The 23,901-nt window shown below is 44.0% G+C and overlaps 1 protein-coding gene across 1 annotated transcript in view; it reads left to right on the top strand.

The window, feature by feature from the left end:
* Nucleotides 1-877: 877 nt before the first annotated feature.
* The window catches only part of LOC124798574, a 181,299-nt gene continuing 158,275 nt past the window's right edge, over nt 878-23,901 (top strand). Inside the window, exon 1 of the mRNA XM_047262036.1 lies at nt 878-1,615. Within this exon, the coding sequence (XP_047117992.1) occupies nt 1,611-1,615 (5 nt within the window). The 5' untranslated portion in view covers nt 878-1,610. The remainder of the gene's footprint in view (nt 1,616-23,901) is intronic.

Below are 23,901 nucleotides of genomic sequence, written 5' to 3'. Positions count from 1 at the left end.
AAACTGAGGAAGGGGCTCACTGTGGCCAAACCATCGGCCGACGTTTTCGGGTGACCTCTGGCGACGACGTCTGGCGACCGTTGGTCGGTGCCACTGTGAGCGTAGCCTATTACATAGTGCAGTTGGGAATACTTGGCTCTGAGCACTATGGGACTTAACATCTCAGGTCATCAGTCCCCTAGAACTTAGAACTACTTAAACCTAACTAACCTAAGGACATCACACACATCCATGCCCGAGGCAGGATTCGAAGCTGCGACCGTAGCAGTTGCTCGGCTCCAGACTATAGCACCTAGAACCGCTCGGCCACCAGTGGCCGGCGGGGAATACTTGCTTCCACGCTCTGCACAGTAGTTTCGATTGTACAAATGTAGATTTTTTCCTGTTCTAAATGTCGGTCCTCTTGCCATCCTCACACTTCGCGGTTTCACTCGTCCCTCCTGGCTTGGGACGCTCAAGTGATTCGGCGGGTGGTAAGGACCTTAACAGTCCGGACAGGTCGGTTGCATCGAGTGCAACGAACGGATGGGCAGCGCTCCGCCGTGGTCCGGAGCGGCGCCTCGCGGCGGCCTTGACCCGCGTCTGCACGGGAGCAGGCAGCAGGAGCAGCCGGCAGGCAGAATTCCCCGGCGAGCGTCGACCGCGGCTCGAGACGCAGGCGGCAGCAGCACCACGGGCAGCAGTTGCGCAACGGCGCCCACCGCCGAGCAGCCACTTGCGTGCGCCGGTGGCGGCCCTGCGTAGGAGGCGGTGCCGTGGTGGGGGGACTGGCAGTAGTGGGGGCAGTGGTGGCGGTGGTGGGGGCAGATCTGCGGTGGTGGGGGCAGCCGCTCGGCCGCTCGTCTGGGGACGCCGCGGACCGCGAGTCAGTCGCTGGACGACGCCGCAGCTCGGCGGTCAGAGCGTCTGCTGCGCGGTCCGGGAGCAACACGCGCGACGGGGTGTCTGCCGTTCCAGCACTGTGCCACCCACCAGCTGCAACTGTCCCAGAGGCAAACTGTCGAGAGACTGGTCTACTGCGAGGGTTGTGAAGCCAGCTTAAATGTGTTTAACTCCGGTACCTAGGGTTGTGTACACCGATGGTCAACAGCGCCATCTGCGGGCGTACCGACGTCGTGAAACCGCCTTGCAGTGATTAGTCGTCTGCTGCCACACTCTTCTGTGACGACACACCGTAAGGAAGTCATCCAGCGGGCGGTGCAGCCAGCAGCTCTCGAGTTCTTACGATAGGTGGCGACACCCACTGGTGCGTCAGCGCAGGTTTCCCGTTACTCAGCTGCTCGCATCGTGAACTTTAGCATCCGGGCCAGCGCAGGTCTGCTTGCGGCTCGCGCAACATTCGCTTTCGGCACCACTGTGTATTGCAGAGCGGCGGCGGTTGGTGTGTCCCAGAGCGTGTGACTATAAACGACTTGACTCGGGAACGTGTCTGTGGATGGTGCGAGTAGTAAATAGCTCGTTATTGTGGACTAGATTCGAGGCTGTGCCTTCACGTCGACCGTAAGCTGGCCTCTGACGACGAAGCACACCAGCTGGGATCTCAGTGCCTGGGAGTTTTTCGTCGAGTTCTGCGAGTCGGCACAGCCGAGAAGCTGCGCTGTAAACTGCAAATGAGGTGAGTTACAGCGCGCGACATACTACTCTGGAAAGCTGGTTCGTTGAGAAGCGATGCAACTAAAGAAAAAGCTGAAGGAAAAATGCCACGAGCGATTATTATATACGTATGGGTTCCGCATAATTTTCAAACGTTACGAACGGGTATTCAATCTGCCGTAAGCTCCAAATTTTCTTTGCCGTAGAATGACTTACTTGTTGATCTCTTAGTACTGAAACACACACATTCTAATTTCACAATGAACATGTGAATGACAAAAGCTTGGAAGTTTTGTACTGATCGATCAGTTACCAAGCGATCTACTCATTCCTGACTGCACTTATTAAGTGTTAGTCCCAATTACATTACAACCACCAACGCTTTACCAGTTGCAGTCATCTTGATACAGTAGTCGTCACACATTCGAGAATGCAATCGTGCTGGAACCATCTAAAATATCTGTATTTTCACTTTCCTAGTGGACTTTTCCTTCACATCGCTGTTCTGTACATGTTTTCGTTAGTAATGCTGAGAATCTCGTATGCTTTTCATTGCATGAAATGATTCTACCGTAGTATGAATTAAAGCTGTTAGGATCCCGAAGGTTGGTTCGAATAGTACTTTACGTGGCTTTGTCGTATTGAAAGTTATGTGCTGTTCGCTTCCTTCATCTTTTGAACCTAGCTGAGCCAGTCAAAGGGGGACCAATAGCTTTGTGTTGACTCCTACCCATGGTGCAGCTTGTTGTTGGTCACATTAAGAAATCGTTCCCAAAGGTGAAAGGAGCCTTAAGTCACAGAAATAAACCTTAGACCCATCGAGTACTGAACCTCAGACATATGGACTTGGAGTCTGACACTTGACACCCGAGCTACACATGCCCATTGTAACTGTACAGGTAATCAGGCGAGAGCCCGGTCTTCCCTAACGTGCAACTGTCCGAAGGTGGTTCGAGTATGTGTTGGAACTGATTCCACTGGAATAATGTGTTTGATTACACGACTGCTACCAAGGCTTAACGACCCCGTAGGAACATTCTCAATATATCTTGCTGTATCTCCACAGGTACAGACACACGTATTCGGCTCTGTGCCACAAAGTAAACCACACATTTTTGCTACTATCGAGACTGTGTACTCTAGAAGGAGACAAAATCATTCGTCTAACTTATTTTCACGGCATTATTGCAAATTCGTGGAGGATTTGTCGTGACTTGGAATATCGAAACAGACATTGAGGAGTATTCTTGAGTTGTGTTTATTCCGTATATTCAAACCTGAGCACTTTCTCTTGTCCTCATTCGAGAACGATGATAATCTCCAACTCGACACGTAACTGCTCTTTTCAAGTTATAAGAAAAGTCGTCGCATGCTGATTATTATTTTTCCCAACAGGAAAGATGGCGTAACATCCTCGCCTTCTTCCCAGTTTATAGACTGTGCAAAGAACAGTGTCAAATGTAAAATTGTTCTCCGTCGTTTAATGTGAGCCTCTTCCCCTGGAATACTCAGAGACTTCTTTCTCGTATGATACCGTCAAAGTCACGGATGAAGTTAGTCATGTAGATGAAGCATTTCCTGATATCCGAAAAGCCTTTAACAGGTATGGATATTAACGAAAGTGTGATCATATAGAGGATCAAATGAAAGTAGTGCCTGGACCGAGGATCTCTTGATAGGGAGAGGTCGTAGCATGTTAGCTTGGATGGAGGGGAGTCGTCAAACGTAGAGACAATTTCAGGCATGCCCTATGGATGTGTACTGGAAACCTTGCTGTCGATCTAGTGTATTACTAATCCTGCAGACGATTTTAATAGTAAATCATACACGATTGTAATAGAGGGAAGGAACTGTAACACATGGCGTAGTGGAAAGTACACTCTACCATGCAGTTCAGTGGTTTGCTGGTCATAGATGTAGATGCCGATATCGTTACGGTGTGGAAAAGGCCGCGCGTAGAATCGCGATTGGAGGTCTTGATAATATGTTCTTATTTGAGATAGGAACATGAGGTAAGCAGATTTTGGTTTAGTCTGGACCAGAGGACATTTTTGTAGCCATTCGAACATCTGTTTTACTGTAATCATGTTACAACATAATAAGTAAGGTTTGAACAACGAACCGAAACTGACGTACAGACAAATCGTGCGAGTCTGTAAATTCCTTTTGCAGAAGTTTTTAATTAGGCTGAAATTAATGCTCACATAATCGCACCATTTGTGTGTGCACCGTTTGGATTTTACGTGCAAAAGCATTCAGACTTAAATATCTCCTGACTGGAGCGAGACTGATAGTTCAAATTTACTCCATTGGTGTATCTCACCTTGGTCTAAGATAAGTTTCATCCGTCTGAAAAATTTTCTCTTCCTTCAGTTTTTGCGTGCAACAGAACGTTTTTCCGGGAATAGTATGAAGCGCGACGCTTCCATACTTCCTTCTTGTACGAATCGGTTCAAACTTTGCAGGAAGGTGGATAAATAGGTAAAGTCAAAACTAATTTATTTTTATCCAATAAATCTTTATCGAGGTACCGTAGTTTGAAGTCGAATTAGTTTAGCACGTAAAATTCGTTTTCCTCGAATAGAATGTGCAGAAACGGTTTTTAAAGGAATCAAATGAATAAAAAATGCATACTTACGATAAAAGTGACATTTGCTTTTAGAAAAATTAGCTTCAGGAGGATCTCACGCCCAAAACCCACGTTTCTAGTGAGTTTTTTTACGCCCGCCACTTCTATGTTTCAGGCTTGAGCGAATCTGTTCAAACTTTGTTAGATGACAGACAAATACATGTAACTAATGGTCGTCCTGTTGTTTCATGGGAGCTTTATCCGTTGCGACGGTAAAAGCAACATGTTTCGAAAGACAATAACAAAACTTGCATCTGATCAATCACTACCCGAGTCCGTAAAAATTTACACCGGTTGCGAAACTATAGTGATCTAATGTCAAGTTAATGGTTGCGTAAAAGTTGGGAACCAGAATGGAAAATGCTCCTGTCATAGCACAAAACAAGGCGAGTATGCCCTCCTGGGCAGTGGTAGAGAGGTAAAACAACGGTACCAGCTTTTCGAATTATCTGGCAGCTTCAAAGACATTTAAATAAAAACATCTCGACATATTTGCGCTTTTTTTACGAGTTAACTCTACTCCCCCAACGCAATGTACTCTCTTAGATGCACCTCCTGGTATATGTATGGCGGGGGGTGCAAAAACAAACAGACACGATTTTATGTGCTTATAGGGAGTGGAATGTGTCTACAGTACGAAGTATTCGAAAGTGGAGAGTGCTTCTATGAAAAAAAAAAAAACGTCTCAGGGTGGGGATGCACACATCCTAAACTTGAATGACACGTTGTGTCATGTTGCACAACATGACAAATGCCGTGTTGAATGACAGGATGGTATATGTCATGTTATACGACGCGGCATGATCTTAGCTCATCGTATTGCATTACTTGACTTACATTATACAGGTCTAATACTACCAAGTAAAACAGCGGGAATATGTCAGATGTTTTGATTTAAATGTCTTTGAAGCAGCCAGATAAGTTGAAAAGCTAATTGCCGGCCGGAGTGGCCGTGCGGTTCTAGGCGCTACAGTCTGGACCCGAGCGACCGCTACGGTCGCAGGTTCGAATCCTGCCTCGGGCATGGATGTGTATGATGTCCTTAGGTTAGTTAGATTTAATTAGTTCTAGGTTCTAGGTGATTGATGACCTCAGAAGTTAAGTCGCATAGTGCTCAGAGCCAGCCATGAAAAGCTAATGTCCTTCTTTTCCGTCTCTATCTCTGCCCAGCACATGTTCACTATTTTTGTATGCTGTGGTATCCGAGGCGCTAAGTAAATGACACGCGACACGGTACTTACTGCAGGCAAAGTGTCTCCAAAACACTGAGCAGGTGGAGCGAGTTTTGAGGTGCGTTCCCCGGTTGCCTGGCGTATGTTAAACCGGTCTCGGTTGCTCGTCGTATGAGTGCCGACGCACATTAATCACCGAGCGCGCCGCAACTGGCGCACACTTGACCTCCCTCACGTGCCCTTCCTTCCTCCATCCCCCGCGTTTAAATCGTCGCCCGTCGCCTCACCTTTATCCACGGCGCGCCTGCCTTATCCCCCTGCCCCTTTTTTGTTCGCTTTTCCGTGCCCCGCCCGTCCTGTCCGTGCTGGGCTGGGACCATTGTCTCCTGCGGGCCGGAGGGGCCATCTCGATGACCTTGGTTGGCCCTCGGCGCGTTTAAAATTCCTGCGGAGTCCTCAGCCAGAGGAGGAGGACTCTGCCAGAGCCGCGCCGCTCCCTCCAGTCGGAAGCGCTTCGGTAGTGGCCGCCCTTCGACATGGGAGCAGGGAGACCCGTCACCTTGCCGCGAACAACCAGGCTACCACGGTACGATTCGCCACTGGGCGACGGTTTCACTCCCTTTCTATATAAATTTTCAATTTCATAACCTCGGAAGCTATAGGAAAGCTGCTACGCCGGAAGACAACATCTAGATCTGCAGTCCGCGAGCCACCTCACGGTACGCCTGAGAATACTTTGTGTACCAAATGTCACTTCCCCCTTTTCCTGTTCCAGTCACGTATGGTTAGCACGAAGAACGATTGCTGGTAAGCCTCCGTCAGCTCGAATTTCTCTAATGTTATCTTAATTGCCATTTCGCGAGCTGTACATAGGAGAAAGCAATACGTTGCTTGACTCTTCTAGAAACTTACACTGTCGGAACTTAAACAGCAGATCACACTGTGATGCAGAACTCCTCTCCTGCAGCGTGTGTCACTGGAATTAGCTGAGCATCTCCATGACGTGTTTGTGCTTACTACATAAACCTGAAACGAAACGCTCTGCTCTTGTTTGTATCTTCTCTATTTCCTCTGTCAGTCCTCGCAATTATCTATTATAATATATTCACGTACATACTGGGTGACACTTATTGAACTATATGAAAAGAGGTATATTACTTACAAACTACGCCGGCCGGGGCGGCCGAGCCGTTCTAGCCGCTAGTCTGGAACCGGGCGACCGCTACGGTCGCAGGTTCGAATCCTGCCTCGGGCATGGATGTGTGTGATGTCCTTAGGTTAGTTAGGTTTAAGTAGTTCTAAGTTCTAGGGGACTGATGACCTCAGAAGTTAAGTCCCATAGTGCTCAGAGCCATTTAGTTACAAACTACGGCGTGCACACATTTTATGCAACATGTAAACGTCACTAAAGATATTCAAATTTAGGATATGAAATGTTCGAAATACGCCTGCCGTCATTGGAGATAATGTGGCGCAAACGAATAATGAAAGTCTGCATGACCCGCTGGAGTGTCGGAATACCGGTGCTGTCGATGACCTGGATGGCCGTTTCCATCTCAGCAATGGTTGTCAGGTTATTGTTGTACGCCTAGCCCTTAATATGACGCCACAGAAAGGAGTCGTATGTGTTCAGATCCAGAGAATATGGCGCCCAGTCGAGGTCCATGCCAGTCTCTTCTCGGTACCCCAGAGTCAGAATGCGGGCCCCAAAATGCTCCTCCAAGACATCATGCCGAGACAAAAGTTTGTAATCAGTCAAAAGGTGCAACAATTTCGAAAGATGGCCGGCCGCGGTGGACGAGCGGTTCTAGACACTTCAGTCCGGAACCGCGCGACTGGTACGGTCGCAGGTTCGAATCCTGCCTCGGGTATGGATGTGTCTAAGTTCTAGGGGACTGATGACCTCAGATGTTAAGTCCCATAGTGCTCAGAGCCATTTGAACCATTTTTCAAAAGATGTTAAAAACACGACCAGTTATATAAATAGAGAGAGTAAGTCTAAAGGACCAGTTATATAAATAGAGAGAGTAAGTCTAAAGGAAGGCAATAAAATAAATAAACGTCAATCCTCTCTGATATGGACTCTGATACTCGAGAAGTATTTAAGTATCGGTCGAATGAGCCTTTTGCAAGCTACCCCTCTTCGTGAATGGACCACGAATCCTGAGGATTCTTCCAATGAATCTCAAACAGGCAGCTGCCCTACCTGCAATGAGTTTTCTGTGGGCGTTCAGATTTAAATCGCTTCGTACGCATACTTCTAGATATTTAATGGATTTTACTGCTTCCAGTGATCGCTCTGCAGTCGTGTAATCATACAGAAAAGAACATTTATGTCTTTTTACATTTGTATATGCTGAGGGTCAGATGCCAATTTCTGCACCAAGCGTCGATCCTGTACGGGTCTTCCTGCATTTGCTTGTAGATGCAATTTTCTAGCTTTGCGATATTTCTGTATACGTCAGCATCATCCAAGAAAAGCATAATGTAACTCGAATGTTAGCCACTATATCACTTAAATAGAGCGTAACAAAAATGTACGGCACAAATTCTAGGGCACATTCCTCACACAAAGGCGAAAAAAAAAAAAAAAAATGTTGTATGAAAATGGACCTGGAAACGCTTTGTTTCCGTGTTACAATTCATATTCTCCAACGAGTCTCAGTAAGATCAGATTCTAAATTTCCATGGTCGGCGTATATGGGCAGACGTCAATCATAACGCAACTGTTGAATCAAGTAATCAACAAAGATTTTCTGTCAGTGTTTGGGCCGGCATTGTTGGTGCTTGGTAGGGCCTCACTTTCTTCCTCCCACGTTCAACGGACAACGTTATTGTAATTTCGTAGAGAATGTTATGCCTGATGGGTTAGCAGTTGTGATGCACGACGGGGCACCACCTCATTTTACTGTTAATGTCCTATGGCTTCTAAATAATAGATTCGGTGACAGATGGATAGGTAGAGACGGACCAATTGCCTGGCCTCCACGCTCTCCGGATCTAAACCCACTGGACTTCTATATGTCGGGGCATTTGATAGTTCTCGCGTATGGAACCCCAGTACGAGATGTTCAGAGTCCCCGTGCCCGTATTATAGAAACCATACGCAGTATTTCAGGGATACATCAGCGCATCCGTGATTCACTACGACAATGGATATTGCTACATGTATCAGTGCCCACAGAGAGCATACTGAACATCTCCTGTCAGAAACAGTTGCCTGTGATATGCTGATGCGTTCTGTTCGTGTATGTTTCCCATGATTAATGAGTTTCCCATGATTAATGGGTTTGAGAAAATGAGTTGTAAATGAAAAAAAAAGTTTCCAGGCCCATGTTCATATAACATAATTTCTTTGTCTGCGTGTGAGGAATGTGTCCTGCGATTTTTGACGTGCATTTGTTTTACATCCTTTATACCGGGTGATCAAAAAGTCAGTATAAATTTGAAAACTGAATAAATCACGGAATAATGTAGATAGAGAGGTAGAAATTGACACACATGCCTGGAATGACATGGGGTTTTAGTAGAACCAAAAAAATACAAAATTCCACAAAATGTCGGACAGATGGCGCTTCATCTGATCAGAATAGCAATAATTAGCATAACAAAGGAAGACAAAGCAAAGATGATGTTCTTTACAGGAAATGCTCAATATGTCCACCATCATTCCTCAACAATAGCTGCAGTCGAGGAATAATGTTGTGAACAGCACTGTAAAGCATGTCCGGAGTTATGGTAAGGCATTGGCGTCGGATGTTGTCTTTCAGCATCCCTAGAGATGTCGGTCGATCACGATACACTTGCGACTTCAGGTAACCGCAAAGCCAATAATCGCACGGACAGAGGTCTGGGGACCTGGGAGGCCAAGCATGACGAAAGTGGCGGCTGAGCACACGATCATCACCAAATGACGCCCGCAATAGATCTTTCACGCGTCTAGCAATATGGTTTTTTTTGTTCTAATAAAATCCCATGTCATTCCAAGCATGTATGTCAATTTTTACCTCTCTATCTACATTATTCCGTGGTTTATTAAGTTTCAAATTTATACTGACTTTTTTGCGAAACGTAAAGCTCCTATAACACTTCCTTGGAGTGCGTACGAAGATACTTTTACATCTGAAGATTTTTCTCCGTTGAGAGTGAGGTGCTGTGTCCTGTTTGCTGGAAACTCTTCAATCCAATTACACAGCTGGTATGATTTTCTGTACACTCTTATTCTGTTGATTAGGCCGCAATGCGGAAGTATATCGAAATGCAGGAACAGGTGCGAAGGTCGATGACTTGTCCAGAGACTCGCAGTCGAGCATGAACGTAAAAAGATGTAACATGTTGCGCGTTAATTGGCGAAGAGCTATCTGCTCTTATTCAATTACGCTGTTGGTGAAAAATTACTGGAAACGGTAGCAACCATAAAATACCTAGGAGTAATTGCCCTCTGAGAGCTTAAGTGGAATGACCACATAAAAGTAATGCAGGAAGAGCAGATTCCTGTCCGAAATTCATTGGAAAAGCCTTCAGGAGTTCGATTCATCCACGGAAGAAGTAGCTTGCTTGACTTGTTAGATCGATTAGCTAGTACTGTGAATCAATCAGTGACTCTCACCAATTGGGATTAACAGAAGAGTTGGAGGAGATCGAACGAAGAGCGACACGTTTCGTCACGGGAGCGTTACGGAGACGTGCAGCTAGCTCCAGTGCGGCAGCGGGCCGTTTGATGTTGAGGTTCCGAGAGCGTGCATTAGAAGAGTCGGGGCGCACAATTACTTCCTCCCACGTATATCTTGTAGGACTGCTGACATTTTTAAAAAGATCGAGAGTCCGATACATCGACATTTAAAATAAAAACACCCCTCGATATCGCGACAAGAAATATCGATTACCCAAAGAAAAAATATCGGCTGCACATTGTAAATATTAGAGCTGTGTATTTAAGTATTGGTTTGTTATCAGATATTCTGTACATCAACAAGCTAGCAACCCGTCTAGCTTAGAGCAATAATTGAAAGAAAAACGCTTAATTTGAAAGATTATAATAGGAGTTTGTGCAGATGAAAAGCTTGTATTATTATTATTATTATTATTATTATTATTATTATAGGTGTTCTGCCCTTAAAGAGCGCATTTGGACTAAACTGCATGGCCAGTTCCTTTTTCCTGGCTTCCTTGCTGCTCAAACTCCCCTCACTCGTTCGCTGTGTTTCTGTTTCCGGTCCTCTGTCCATGCTTCTTGTCGGCTTTGTGTCTTCCGCTTCATCTTGATTGCCTTTATGATTGCCCATATTTCTTTCATCTTCCGGCTGTGATCTTGCTTGCGTTCTTCGGTCCATTTTACGTCAGTTCGTTTGTCACATTGTATCTCATGTAGTTTACTTTTCTTAATGATGTTTCTGAATTTTATTCTGTCGTTTATTGTGTCTGCTGTTATGTTGAGTTGTATTAGAATACGTTTTTGGTAGATTGTTGTGTTGTTAATTACAAATGTGTACATGGTGCACTGTCATGCAATATTTCATTCCATTTAACCAGATTTTCTTAATTTTTCATTGGCTTCGTGTCGAAATAAACCTTTTTTCGCGTTGATGTAAGTAAATTGCGTGGTGAAACTAAACGTTGCAGTTTCTGTTGGTAGCACGGAGCGCCGATTACGTCAGCATTTCCCCTCAACGCGTTTCCACCCGTCGCAAACACCAATCTTGTCGTGATTCTTCAGTTTTTCCCGGCGTATTTCTTGATCAAACAGTCCGCGGGTGTACTGCCGGTCCATAGTGTCCAACGGGCACAATATTTCGACGATCAGACATGTCGCCATCGTCAGGTGCGTTCGGTGGCGCAGCTTGTGGAATTTCTTCATGCTGCGATGCATCTCCTCCCCGTTTAGGTATATGATGTGGTTCTTCAGTTTCTCCCGGCGTTTCTCCCTGACGATGGCGACATGTCTGATCGCCGAAATATTGTGCCCGTTGGACACTATGGATCGGCAGTACACCCGTGGACTCTTCGAGCAGTCTTGTCATTTAGAGTTTTTTTCATCATCTTCAGCAGCTGTTTTTGAAGAATGCCGATGTGAAGAAATAGCAGATAGCTTTTTTTTTTTTTTTTTTTTTTTTAACTCAGCTGGCATGCTATTTCTTCGCACTAGAAATCTTGTTATTCCATTCACACCACCTTTCCCCAGTGCAATCAGCATTCTTCTTTTGTGCCACACATATTTCTGCTTCATACAAAGAAGAACACTGGACGTGATGAAAGCCCAAAAGGTAGTAAGACTCCCCCACACAGTAAAAGTAAAATTATGTTCTACTAGAATTTCAAAAGGACAGTTCCAAATGTTTACCAAAAATTGCGAAAAAATATAAAATAAAAATTTCATCATTCGATATTACCATTTTGATATTAGAACACCAATATATCGCGGAAGAGGGCATTTCCGATATATATCGGTATTTTCTGAGAGACATATCGATTATGATCAACAGCTCTAATGTTTAGCGAAATTACCTCAATGAAAAATATCAGAAAAAAAAAGAGCTCATACTGAAGTTTGCCGACAGTGGCTCTTACCACGCACGATTCGCCAGTGGAACACGGAAGCAGGAAAAGATAGTGGTAGAAGGAGTATGATCCGGCACGCAGCGTGTGGCTGCTTTCAGAGCACAGATGTACTCGTAGATGAACTAATATCGCCTTGGTGCGATTCTTGTTGCAGAACATATAGATCGCGTAGTTGTCGGCGTACATGCACTGTATGGAATTTGTTGATGATAGTATTGAGTCATTCGAAACAAATATTCATTCAGTGAACACTAAATGAAAGAACGATTTGTACGTGGGTAAACGTCCTTAGGCGTTTCTAGAATGTTGTGCGCTGTTCAGCTCGTTCAATTTCAGTGCGTTTACAGCAGGACCGAAAAAAGAGTTATTAACTCGAAGTCTTAAAAATCTAAGTTGAAAGGTTGCCCTGTGACTCATTTTTTGGGTAGTACTTCCTCGCAGTAGTTAAGAATTTCTCTCTGTAACAGAATATACGAATAAATAAAACAATACAGAGAAAATTTCTCAACGAAGTCTCAAGATATGAGCATCTTTAGAACATTAATATTTTATCCGTGCTCAACAACATTGGTCGTATATACCGAAATAATAAGCAACCAGATGCCTAAATGGTCCAAATGGCTCTGAGCACTATGGGACTTAACTTCTGAGGTCATCAGTCCCCTAGAACTTAGAACTACTTAAGCCTAACTAACCTAAGGACATCACACACATCCATGCCCGAGGCATTTTTTGAACGATGACGGTATTACTTTTTATTCAAACCTAAGATACAAGCTGCGACATAGTCGCGAATGCAAAACAATGATCCAGGTATTGTCAAATGTTTTTATTCCAGTCCCTGATCACAATATAAAGTCCTTCGACGATGACCGGTCTCTCACAGTAATGACCATGTTCATATCTGTTCTACACCATGTCCTAATGTGATAAAGCGGTAATGGCATCGTCAAAACATATGAATACACTCACCAAAGAATCGTCACGTGGAACAAAATATGGCGTAAAATAGGCAAAGAAGATTCTAGTGTCGCCTGTGGAGCCACAGAAAGATTTTTGTAATGAAAAGAAGAAGATTAAGCGTCTTGTGGCTGTACCGTCAACAATGAAGCGACAGCGACCTAAAACGAAGCGATATTGAATATGAAACAAGCACGCATTTTAACGAAAATGAAAACGCACCATATGGGCCTTTCAGTTCCTCATTAATGGATAACGAGTTTGGATGCTAGTGTTCAATGTATGATACCTTCTGGTTTAAATTTTAGAATCAAATTCAGTGATGTAATGACCGGGTAAATAACAATCAAAAACACTTACATTGCAAAATGATTTTACTTTCTGAGATCCTAGACAGGCATTCCCATGTCTAAATTCCCACGACACATCGATCTTTTCCCCTCACTGGTTATCACAAATCTGGCGCTTCGTTATGCCTCTTTTTTTTTTGCTCACTCGTTATCCAAATTAACAGGTATAGTTCAATATTGCCCTCTCTGCCCACTTCGATATACAGAAGGAAGTAGTGCCAGTTGTTAACGCATTGATCTTTTGTTCAGGAGGTTCAAACCCACGTTCACCTGTGCAAGTTTAGGTTCACAGTGGCTTCCCCAAATTGCTTAAGGGGGGTAGGACGTCAAACGGGCCGACTTCGAGAAGGAGAGGCACCACAGGACATTTTAATTTGCACTGTCTATACTTTTACAAATAAATTCATAAAACTTTGTCAGCATGACCAGGAAGGATTCAGGATTCACACTCATAGCAGTGGAAGTTCAAATACACGAAAAAATAATATTTCTTAAATGTGAAATTTCATGATTTTTATCACTTACTGTTGGCTTCATTTATTGCTATAGGTACACTTTTCTTCATAAGTAAGAGAGACTCTTCGATGAATTTTGCACAGCTTACAAACCATACTTACAGGTGTATGAAACTCCAGAATTTATTTAATCTATGGAAAAATGAATGGGCTGTTACGTTTTAAACTTTTGTTTTTAACAGATTTGGGAAATTCTAGAGTTTCATACAACTGTAAGTATGAAAAAATGATGAAATTTCACATGTAAAAAAATTGTTTTGTTATGTTTTTGAACTTCCTCTGCAATGAGTGTGAATCCTGAATCCTTCCTGGTCAAGCTAACAAACTTTTATGAATTTATTTGTAAAAGTATAGATAGTGTAAATTAAAATGTCCTGTGGTGCCTCTCCTGCTCCAAGTCGGCCCGTTTGACGTCCTACCCCCCTTAAGGCAATTCCCTGAATAGTTACCTTGCAGACGACACTGTTCATTTATTCCCTGCCCTTCCGCAAACTGGTCTTGTACTAGGTCACTAGTGAACTTAATCGTCGACGGCACCATTCAACTTTCTCCCTCGATATTTTGTATTTCTGAGCAAATACCATCTCGCTGCATTAAACAGATAGCCGCTCCGACTGTACGTCTCACTTCTTCCATTTTTTGTGTGAACTAGTGATTGAGCAAAGTACTTACGTTTGTTCACCTAAATGTTTTAATCGCTTTTATCCTCTGCGCATGTAACTATCCTTACTAATGATAAAAGAGGAATTATCAGAAGTGTTAAATCGTATCTCAGATGCCTACAATGAATTGAGAAATTTGTTGACTATCTGATCCGTAATTTAGGGGGTCATCGGTACTTACTATGCTTAACTCTAGTCTCTTGCAGTCTACGAAAGTGATAACAGAAGTAATAACTTCAGATAATGTTATTATTAAACTACAACTAGGAAATTTCTCGAAATCCAGATCTGGCGCAATAATAATCAACTAGCCGTAGAATTCTGTGGCCTTCCGCCGACTTCTGACCTAGTCAGTGGGAGAATAGCGTATTGTGTTTCAGGCATAATTCCAACAAATGTATATCTTGGTACCTTTCATAAACGCAGCCTCTTTATTACCAGAGCTGAAAGGCGTTTGTTACCTCTGTGGAAGACCTGAGTGCTAGTAAAGCTGAACAAATCAACTCGTTAGCATAGAATCGGCCGCGGATAAGCGTTCACTGTGAGGTGTCCGAGACAGCCTCGTCGACGAGCTTCACCGGATAGCCCGAAGTCCGTCTGCGGGGCCTACGCTGGCGTGGCGACTGTCGCCAGTGAAATGGCGCCATTAGGGCGTGGGCGGCGCGTGTCCATTGTGTGTGCGGCGTGGCGCGGAGCGTACAATGAGCATTGTGCAGCCCCTTGCCCCGCCGGGGCGCGCCTTCGGCCGTCTACGTCTGTGTCTCTGCCATCGGAGACACCGCGCCCACCCGTCGCCCCTGGACACTTACTGATGTTCTGCCAGCAGGGCATGCAGCACTAATAACAGCTGCCACATTTGTACCCGCGATGCACCTTATCCTTTGGCGGGCCGTGGGGGATATACTTCCCGCTAAATTATTTCTTTACAGCGTTTAAGGGAATATGTGTTACCAGCTCTGTACGCTCCTGGCATCTAGCGGAATTCCGCTGCACTAGCTGTAGTTTGTCTTTGTTGTGAAATATAGCCTTCAGGATTGTGAGAAGTATATATTCCACCAAACAACGGCATTTTAATGGTTATTGGGAGGTATGGTTACCACGTAAGTAGTTTCTGGAGGGGGCTTGGGATGTACACTTCCCACAAAATTAATCTGTCATTAGTGGTCCTTGTGAAGCATGCTTACCACCAACTCAAGGGTATCTCAAAGCTTTTAGGGAAACGCCTTACCACCTCTGCCTATACCTGACATCTTGTGGTAGTAGTACACTAGTACACTGCACCAAGTGTATGAAAACTGCTACAACAAACAGTTTCTGTTTGTCGTCGGATCAGTATTGTTGTCGGAATACATTGCTTTGCTTCTGCAATATACATTATTGTGACCTGTACCAGCTCATACTTTTATTGCGTGATAAAGTTTCAAGAATTGTTTTCAGATTTTAGTAAGTAAACTTTAATACCGGTAATAATAATTTTTTTTAAATAAAGAGAAAAAAAACATAAAATAAAACCAGAAAATACTGTTCATTTTTTTTTTCTGTGTAATGGCAACACATAACACCTCAGCATAGTTTTAATACCTCGCAACTGAGCCATAGTGATAGATGTACCACCATAGCTTTTCATGCTAAATCACAAAAATAAAATTATCAAAAAAAAATACAGTCAGTTCATCACGATTCTAATAGGATAGCAAAAAAATTATGTTCGCTGAGTTGCTACCCTTGAAACGGTTAAGGTGAGTGGCAGAGGTTACTTAGGACACTGCTATCATATCCACTCTCTCCCCACTCTCCTCTTAAATAACAAAATAAAATTATATATTCGCGAATGTTGCATCGAAAGAAATTGTATACGCTCGAATTTCTCTAATTTCAAGAGTATGGGCATTCTGTGAGACCCACTGTTTTGCATATCACTATATTAGGCTCCGCCTTAAGATAAAGGTGAACAGCACTGTTATGTAGGGTGGTATTGCAGTACTGTCTTCGGAAATGAGACGCTGTAGGCTATGGCATTACAAAAACAATTTCACAATAAGATCATACAGATGTTAAACAGTCTTTTCATAAATGCTGTGGTTATCCTGAGGAAGAAGAGAAAATATGCCAAGCCATAAGAACAAAGTGAGTGAATCTTAAAAAACATTTTCATGCAAATATCGGTCCACCTTACATAGTGACATCACCTCGAACTAGGTTTTCTCTTCTTCCACAGGATAACCACAGAATTCATGAAAAGACTGTTTAACATCTGTGTAATCTAATTGTGAAATTGTTTTTGCAGTGCCATAGCCTGATGATGAGGTATTCCCTCGAAGCATGTCGCACAATAAATAAGTAATACTTAGTTAACAAATTTTGTGATTGGTAGCGGAAGTTAAAAACTTTTACAGTATTATGTTGTTTTGCTCTCTTTGGAACGTGCTTTCTAGAAACTTAAATATTAAACTTCCTCACTTGTAGACGTTTTCGCTGGAGTTAGATGAGTAAGTGGGCACCCTGTCGTACTAACGAAACGAAGCCACGACAAAGCACACCGTTCTTCTTTAGATGTTCTCTATCCCTTCCTTTACTATTGTACCTAGTACGCGTCCCAGACCAACAATTAATACTGAGGAATCGGACAAACAATGGTTTCGTAAGCTAACCCTTTCACAGCTGAATTACATTTACTTTGGATTCTTCCAACAAATTTGTAAGCCGTCTGTGCTCCCTGCAGCTTGTTTCGTATCGTCATACCAACTTTTGTCGCAGCGGATGTAAATCATTTGGATATTACACGTTTGTGATTGTTTCCAATGGCTGATTATCACTGTGTTGTCAAACAATAATCACTTATCTTCTCCTGACATTTGCGTGCAATAGATTGCATTTCTGTTTAGGATCAGCTGCTTTTCTCTGTATCAGGTATCGCTGTACACTAATTTTGGTTTTCTTCTGTTTTCATAAAGTACTTGAGACGAGACGAATTGAAAAGGACGAGATCTTGCGTAGAAAAAAGCAAAACTAGCGGACAGGAAGAGAATGACTACTCATAATCTCACATACCTTAAAATGCGAATTACAAGGCTTTGCCATTCTTAACATTTATATTCATGGTCAAGGACAGGTCGTGTGTACTTTTACACACTTCGTTGAACAAAGAAAATTGTAAAATACTACAGGAAGATTGCAATACGTGTTTGATTTCGGACCTTCTCATTTGTCAGTGGTTGCTCCAAAATCAAAATTATTAATTCAGTTTAACCCTTTGTATCAAAATCACAGTGCCGAAATAGTTGTATCAAACGCCCATTTAAAATTGGTGTTAAAGTAGGAATTATATCATTCTGCAATAACATTCGACTGGATCAGACAGTTCAAAAGTAGACTGCCTCACTTGTAGTCCAAATTCAGTGGATAATTGATCAAACGACAGGCTGGTTGGGACTCCAGTGTTTTAACATGCATGGGCACATTAGTAACCAATCCACCTTCAACGTGAAGTAGGAATCGCATTGTAACATGAGCATTTTTCACACGCTCATACAGCTTTACCAGAGGTAGAAGGGCACGTTAAGTGTCGGAAAACTTGACCGGAGGCCAATAGAGGATCTGTGATTAAACACTAGTCTAGTAATTCATAATTATCAAACTGCTATCCTCCTTCGTAGCCTTTGGAGTGGGTCACGGTTCGGAAGTAGCATGCTCGAATCCTGATGGTGGAAGCATTTGGTCAGCAGGGGGACGAGAGCTGATGGCGTAAATTTCCTTATCAGTAGACTTTGCCCTGTATTATATTGCGAGCGTCTCTACAGTGTTTCTTGAAGATAAGTGACACTGTTGATGTTGATCTGTCGGTCTTCTCCCAAATCTTCACCACACAACGCAAACATACGCTACACTATACACTCAGCCACTACGCGCACCGACACTCAACAGACAAACTTATGACATAAAACTAGCACAGAACGTGCGAGAACGTGCTGAAAAGTAATGCCTTAAAGGTTTTTAAATAAAACAAACGTTACTAACATTCTACATATTTGCAGCTCTCTGCCACTAGAGGGCTCCGAAGTGCAGCGTGTAACACGACAGTGTGCTGTTACCGAGTACCACACGTGGAGCACCTTCTCCTTCAGCACGAGAGCTGCGACATCTTCAGCTGACCGACACTTTCGGTTCGCTTTTATCTATCTAAGGCGTAGCGCCGTATACTGATCCTGTCTTGGAGGCGGTTAAGTGGGAGATGTGTCTCAGAGCTGGGTAGTGACAGATGGTGACGCGAGACTGGACGCGCACGTAGTTTATGTATCAGCCGATAGAGGACAATATTGGATAGGGGACTGATTTAGTTTCGATTGTGCCCACTAGAGTGCACTAAAGTAATAGAATGTTTTTCATAAACTGTTCTAGTATTTTCATAAAGTGTTATTATGTCTTTTTGTGTATGTAAAATGTTATAAATGTGTTTTAGCAGTATGAATGATGCGAGAGTGTGGTTCAAGGCTAATACGAAGATAATTGTTTAACGAGTTATGTCGTGGGATTTAGTGTGGGAACATTTCGAAGAAGTATGGATGTGGACAAAGGGGATTTTTGTAGAATAGATTTATAAAGTAAGTTTGTGGTAAAGGGAAAGTTAATTCAGGTACAAATAACAATAGTAAATAACTTTATGCATAAACAAAACTTCAGCATATTAGATAATTACGTCGGTAAAAAGTGCAGTCGTTAGGTTTACTATTTTGCGATTGGTTATTGATGAAAAGCGCGGATTGACGCGGGAGAAGGTTGTTTTGCTATTGGCTGTTGAGTAAACTGACCAATGGTAAAGCAATATTTTTGCGCGCCTTTCTCTGCTGGTAGAGAAGACTTAAGAGTATTCTAGGGAGTCGGAGCCTAACCATGAAACAGTTCATACGCGTGTAGCAGTAGTTCCGATGGAAATGATAAATTTCCGGATCTAGCACTGTTTCATACATCAAAAGTGTTGTAAAGTGACGGCATGATTATTCGGATGGGTGTGTAGAAATTTCGGAATTTTTAAGTGAATTTTGTGACGAGAAAAGACATAAATTCCACATGGCGGATTGAGGAGGTCGGTGGCTAAAAACTGTGACTGCATTAGGTATCGACAGACTTAATATTTGGCGAGCATTCTCAAAAACAATCCATATTTTTGTAGCTATTACGTTTTTGGGAAATGCAACACCATAAACTTGCTAACGTGAGTGAAAGGGATTGTTAGTGACTGTGTTAAAACTAGCACGGGCTTGGCACTGATACTTGTTCACCTAAGTTACAGAATATATTAATTAAGGACAAAATTTCCAACCTTTCATTTCGTGTGAAAACTTTCTCCCGAAATATAGATTAGTGACTTTAATTGCAGCCAGGTTCACGTCGAAGTACAGTAGGTTTCGTTCGGCTTCCCTACTGATGATCTGCTGAGACAATATTCACAGGCAGGTGCAGGGTCTTTATAGAGGGACAGAAGGAACTGCGCCGCCACAGTCCGCTATGCTGTCCCGACTTGGCCCCATCCGATTTTCATAACTTTGCAAAACTTAAAGAACACCTTCGAGGATTTCATTTTGATAGTGATGAAACGATGTAGTCAGAGGTGAGGTTGTGGCTCCGTCAAGAAGGCCAAACCTTCTACAGTCACGGTATCAACAGATGGGTTCGTCATCTGGTTGGCTACGTTGAGAAATAAATATTTAGACGTGAGGAATAGAGATGTACAATGCTAATAAAGTTTGTTTTATTTAAAAAGCTTTAAGGGCTTTCACATAAAAAATACGGAGGCACTCGTGGAAAGAGGCCATTGTGCGCGGAGGACTCTGATAGCGAAAATCTTAAGGAAATGTAAACCAATTAGGAAAGAAGTGGCTAGCAAAACACTTGTTCAACCGATTACTGTATATTGTTTATCAGTCACGGCTACTAACCAAGTCGGGTTACGGGAAAGAGAAGATCGAAAGAAGAGCAGTGCGTTTCGTCACGGGATCATTTACTCAGCGTGAGAGCGTTACGGAAATGTTCAACGAACGCCGGTAGCAGACACTGCTAGAGAGGCGTTCTGTATCACAGTGAAGGCTACTATTGAAATTCCGAGAGCGTACACTAGAAGAGTCGAGCAACTTATTACTTCTTTGCTCAAACACCGTAACAAGAAAATATTTAAAAACTGTGCTGCACAATAACAAACAGGATTTTTTTGGATAAGTTCTTGTTCCGTAATCTTTCAACTGCGGACTCGGGAGCCTTTCCTACGCTTCTGTAGTCCTTTCCCCAGTCGCATGAGAACAAACCTAGAGGGACTCAGCGGCAACAAGAAGTGTGCTTCACAATGCGCTCCGCGAGCACAAGCTCCCCTTCCGGCAGTCGCTCAGAGCATTGCTAATCGCTTCAAACAAACAGTTACACGTACCATTACATGCAGCGCAAACGTTGGAAAGGGAATGACTCGCCGTAACTTGAGTAGGGGAACCTATTCTCGCTAGGAGAGCTCATCGCGGGGTTTTGTACGAGAGCGCGGTAGTCACCTCTTCGGAAAACAGACAGAATGAAGAGAGCCGTCAGCACTTGTTTTGCACACGCTACGCTGGGTCGTAATCCGTTAATCGCCTTTCAAGTTCCCCGCGCTAGCAAGATGCTCTTGACACGTTTCGTTTGCTTCTGGTTCGCCCAGCGTTCACAATGTGTGACCCGCAGGCGTAACACACGCAAGAAACTCGGGTGCGAGCGTTGGAGGGTAGGGAAGACTTGTAACAGGATCTTCTCAAATGAGCGTCGATTTGAATGGCGTGCATGATTCGGTGATGAAGCGGATGTGTTCTCCGTTATAACACAGCATTAGGGTGGGAAGAAAAGCAAACAGCACAAGCAGTGCGTGGGACTACAAAGAAAAGGTTCATCAAAGTGATACAGTTCCGCGGTGCGATTGAAATGCAATTTATCCTGCTGTTTACTCAAATGTAAGGCTTTGTAGAGGACTTCTCTGCGAAATTTCAGGAGTGTATACAGGGTGTTACGAAACGGTACGGCCAAACTTTCAGGAAACATTCCTCACGCACAAAGAAAGAAAATATGTGGACATGTGTCCGGAAACGCTTACTTTCCATGTTAGAGCTCATTTTATTACTTCTCTTCAAATCACATTAATCATGGAATGGAAACACACGGCAACAGAACGTACCAGCGTGACTTCAAACACTTTGTTACAGGAAATGTCCTCCGTTAGCGAGGATACATGCATCCACCCTCCGTCGCATGGAATCCCTGATGCGCTGATGCAGGCCTGGAGAATGGCGTATTGTATCACAGCCGTCCACAATACGAGCACGAAGAGTCTCTACATTTGGTACCGGGGTTGCGTAGACAAGAGCTTTCAAATGCCCCCATAAATTAAAGTAAAGAGGGTTGAGGTCAGGAGAGCGTGGAGGCCATGGAATTGGTCCGCCTCTACCAATCCATCGGTCACCGAATCTGTTTTTCAGAAGCGTACGAACACTTCGACTGAAATGTGCAGGAGCTCCATCGTGCATGAACCACATGTTGTTTCGTACTTGTAAAGGCACATGTTCTAGCAGCAAAGGTAGGGTATCCCGTATGAAATCATGATAACGTGCTCCATTGAGCGTAGGTGGAAGAACATGGGGCCCAGTCAAGACGTCACCAACAATGCCTGCCGAAACGTTCACAGAAAATCTGTGTTGATGACGTGATTGCACAATTGCGTGCGGATTCTCGTCAGCCCACACAAGTTGATTGTGAAAATTTACAATTTGATCACGTTGGAATGAAGCCTCATCCGTAAAGAGGGCATTTGCACTGAAGTAAGGACTGACACATTGTTGGATGAACCATTCGCAGAAGCGTAACCGTGGAGGCCAATCAGCTGCTGGCACTGATATGAGGACTGACACATTGTTGGATGAACCATTCGCAGAAGCGTACCCATGGAGGCCAATCAGCTGCTGATAGTGCCTGCACACGCTGTACATGGTATGGAAACAACTGGTTCTCCCGTACCACTCTCCAAACAGTGACGTGGTCAACGTTACCTTGTACAGCAGCAACTTCTCTGACGCTGACATTAGGGTTATCGTCAACTGCACGAAGAATTGCCTCGTCCATTGCAGGTGTCCTCGTCGTTCTAGGTCTTCCCCAGTCGCGAGTCATAGGTTGGAATGTTCCGTGCTCCTTAAGACGCCGATCAATTGCTCCGAACGTCTCCCTGTCGGGACACCTTCGTTCTGGAAATCTGTCTCGATACAAAGGTACCGCGCCACGGCTATTGCCCCGTGCTAATCCATACATCAATTGGGCATCTGCCAACTCCGCATTTGTAAACATTGCACCGACTGCAAAACCACGTCGTGATGAACACTAACCTGTTGATGCTACTTACTGATGTATTTGATGCTGGTACTGTAGAACAATGAGTCGCATGTCAACACAAACAATGAAGTCAACATTACCGTCCTTCAATTGGGCCAACTGGCGGTGAATCGAGGAAGTACAGTACATTCTGATGAAACTAAAATGAGCTGTAACATGGGAATTAAGCGTTTCCGGACACATGTCCACATAACGTCTTTTCTTTATTTGTGTGTGAGGAATGTTTCCTGAAAGTTTGGCCGTACCTTTTTGTAACACCCTGTATAATATGGAGCTAACGGCGCTGCCACAGTGGTGACATCGGTTGCCGTTGCGGTACCGAAGTTAAACGCTCTCTGACTTGGATGGGTAGACTGTTCGGGTCTGCCGAGCACTGTTGGCAAGCGGAGTGCACTCACCTTTGTGAGGCCAATTGAGGAGCTGCTTGATTGAGAAGTGGCAACACCGGTCACGAAAACTGATGGCTAGGAGAGCGGTGTGCTGATCACATGCCCCTCTACATCCGCATTCAAAGACGCCTGTCGGCTGAGGAAGACACAGCGGTCGGTCGGTAGCGTCGGACCTTCCGAGGCCTGTTCGGACGGAGAGAGAGAGAGAAAGATATGCAATACGCAAGCGAGGTCTTCCTCGCCGGTATATTTGTCGATGTTCAGGCCACATCACATTTGAGTACAAACTCGAGCTTTTCCGTGTACGGCGGAAGGCACTTCGGTCCAAATCGTTCGCCGCAAGAACGATTGTAGGTACCCCTCCGTGTGAGCACGATTCTCTCTAATTTTACGTTCATGGTCTTTTCTATATATGCAGGAGGTAGCGGTATATTAGTTCAATCCTCTAGGAAGGAATGCTCTCGGTATTTTAACACTAAATGCAGAATGCATCTCTAGCAGTGTCTGCCACTGAAGTTGGCTGAGCACACCAGTGACGTTTTCGCTCTTACTAACTGATTCTGGAACAAAACGCACTCCACTTCTTTAGATCTCTATTTCCTCTATCTATCCTATCTGGCATGGATCGCAGAGGAACAACTTACCCTAAGGACAACACACACACACACACACACACCCATGC

This window comes from Schistocerca piceifrons, chromosome 5 (assembly GCF_021461385.2).
Source record: "Schistocerca piceifrons isolate TAMUIC-IGC-003096 chromosome 5, iqSchPice1.1, whole genome shotgun sequence".
Taxonomy (NCBI): domain Eukaryota; kingdom Metazoa; phylum Arthropoda; class Insecta; order Orthoptera; family Acrididae; genus Schistocerca; species Schistocerca piceifrons.
This window is presented reverse-complemented; position numbering and strand designations above follow the sequence as displayed.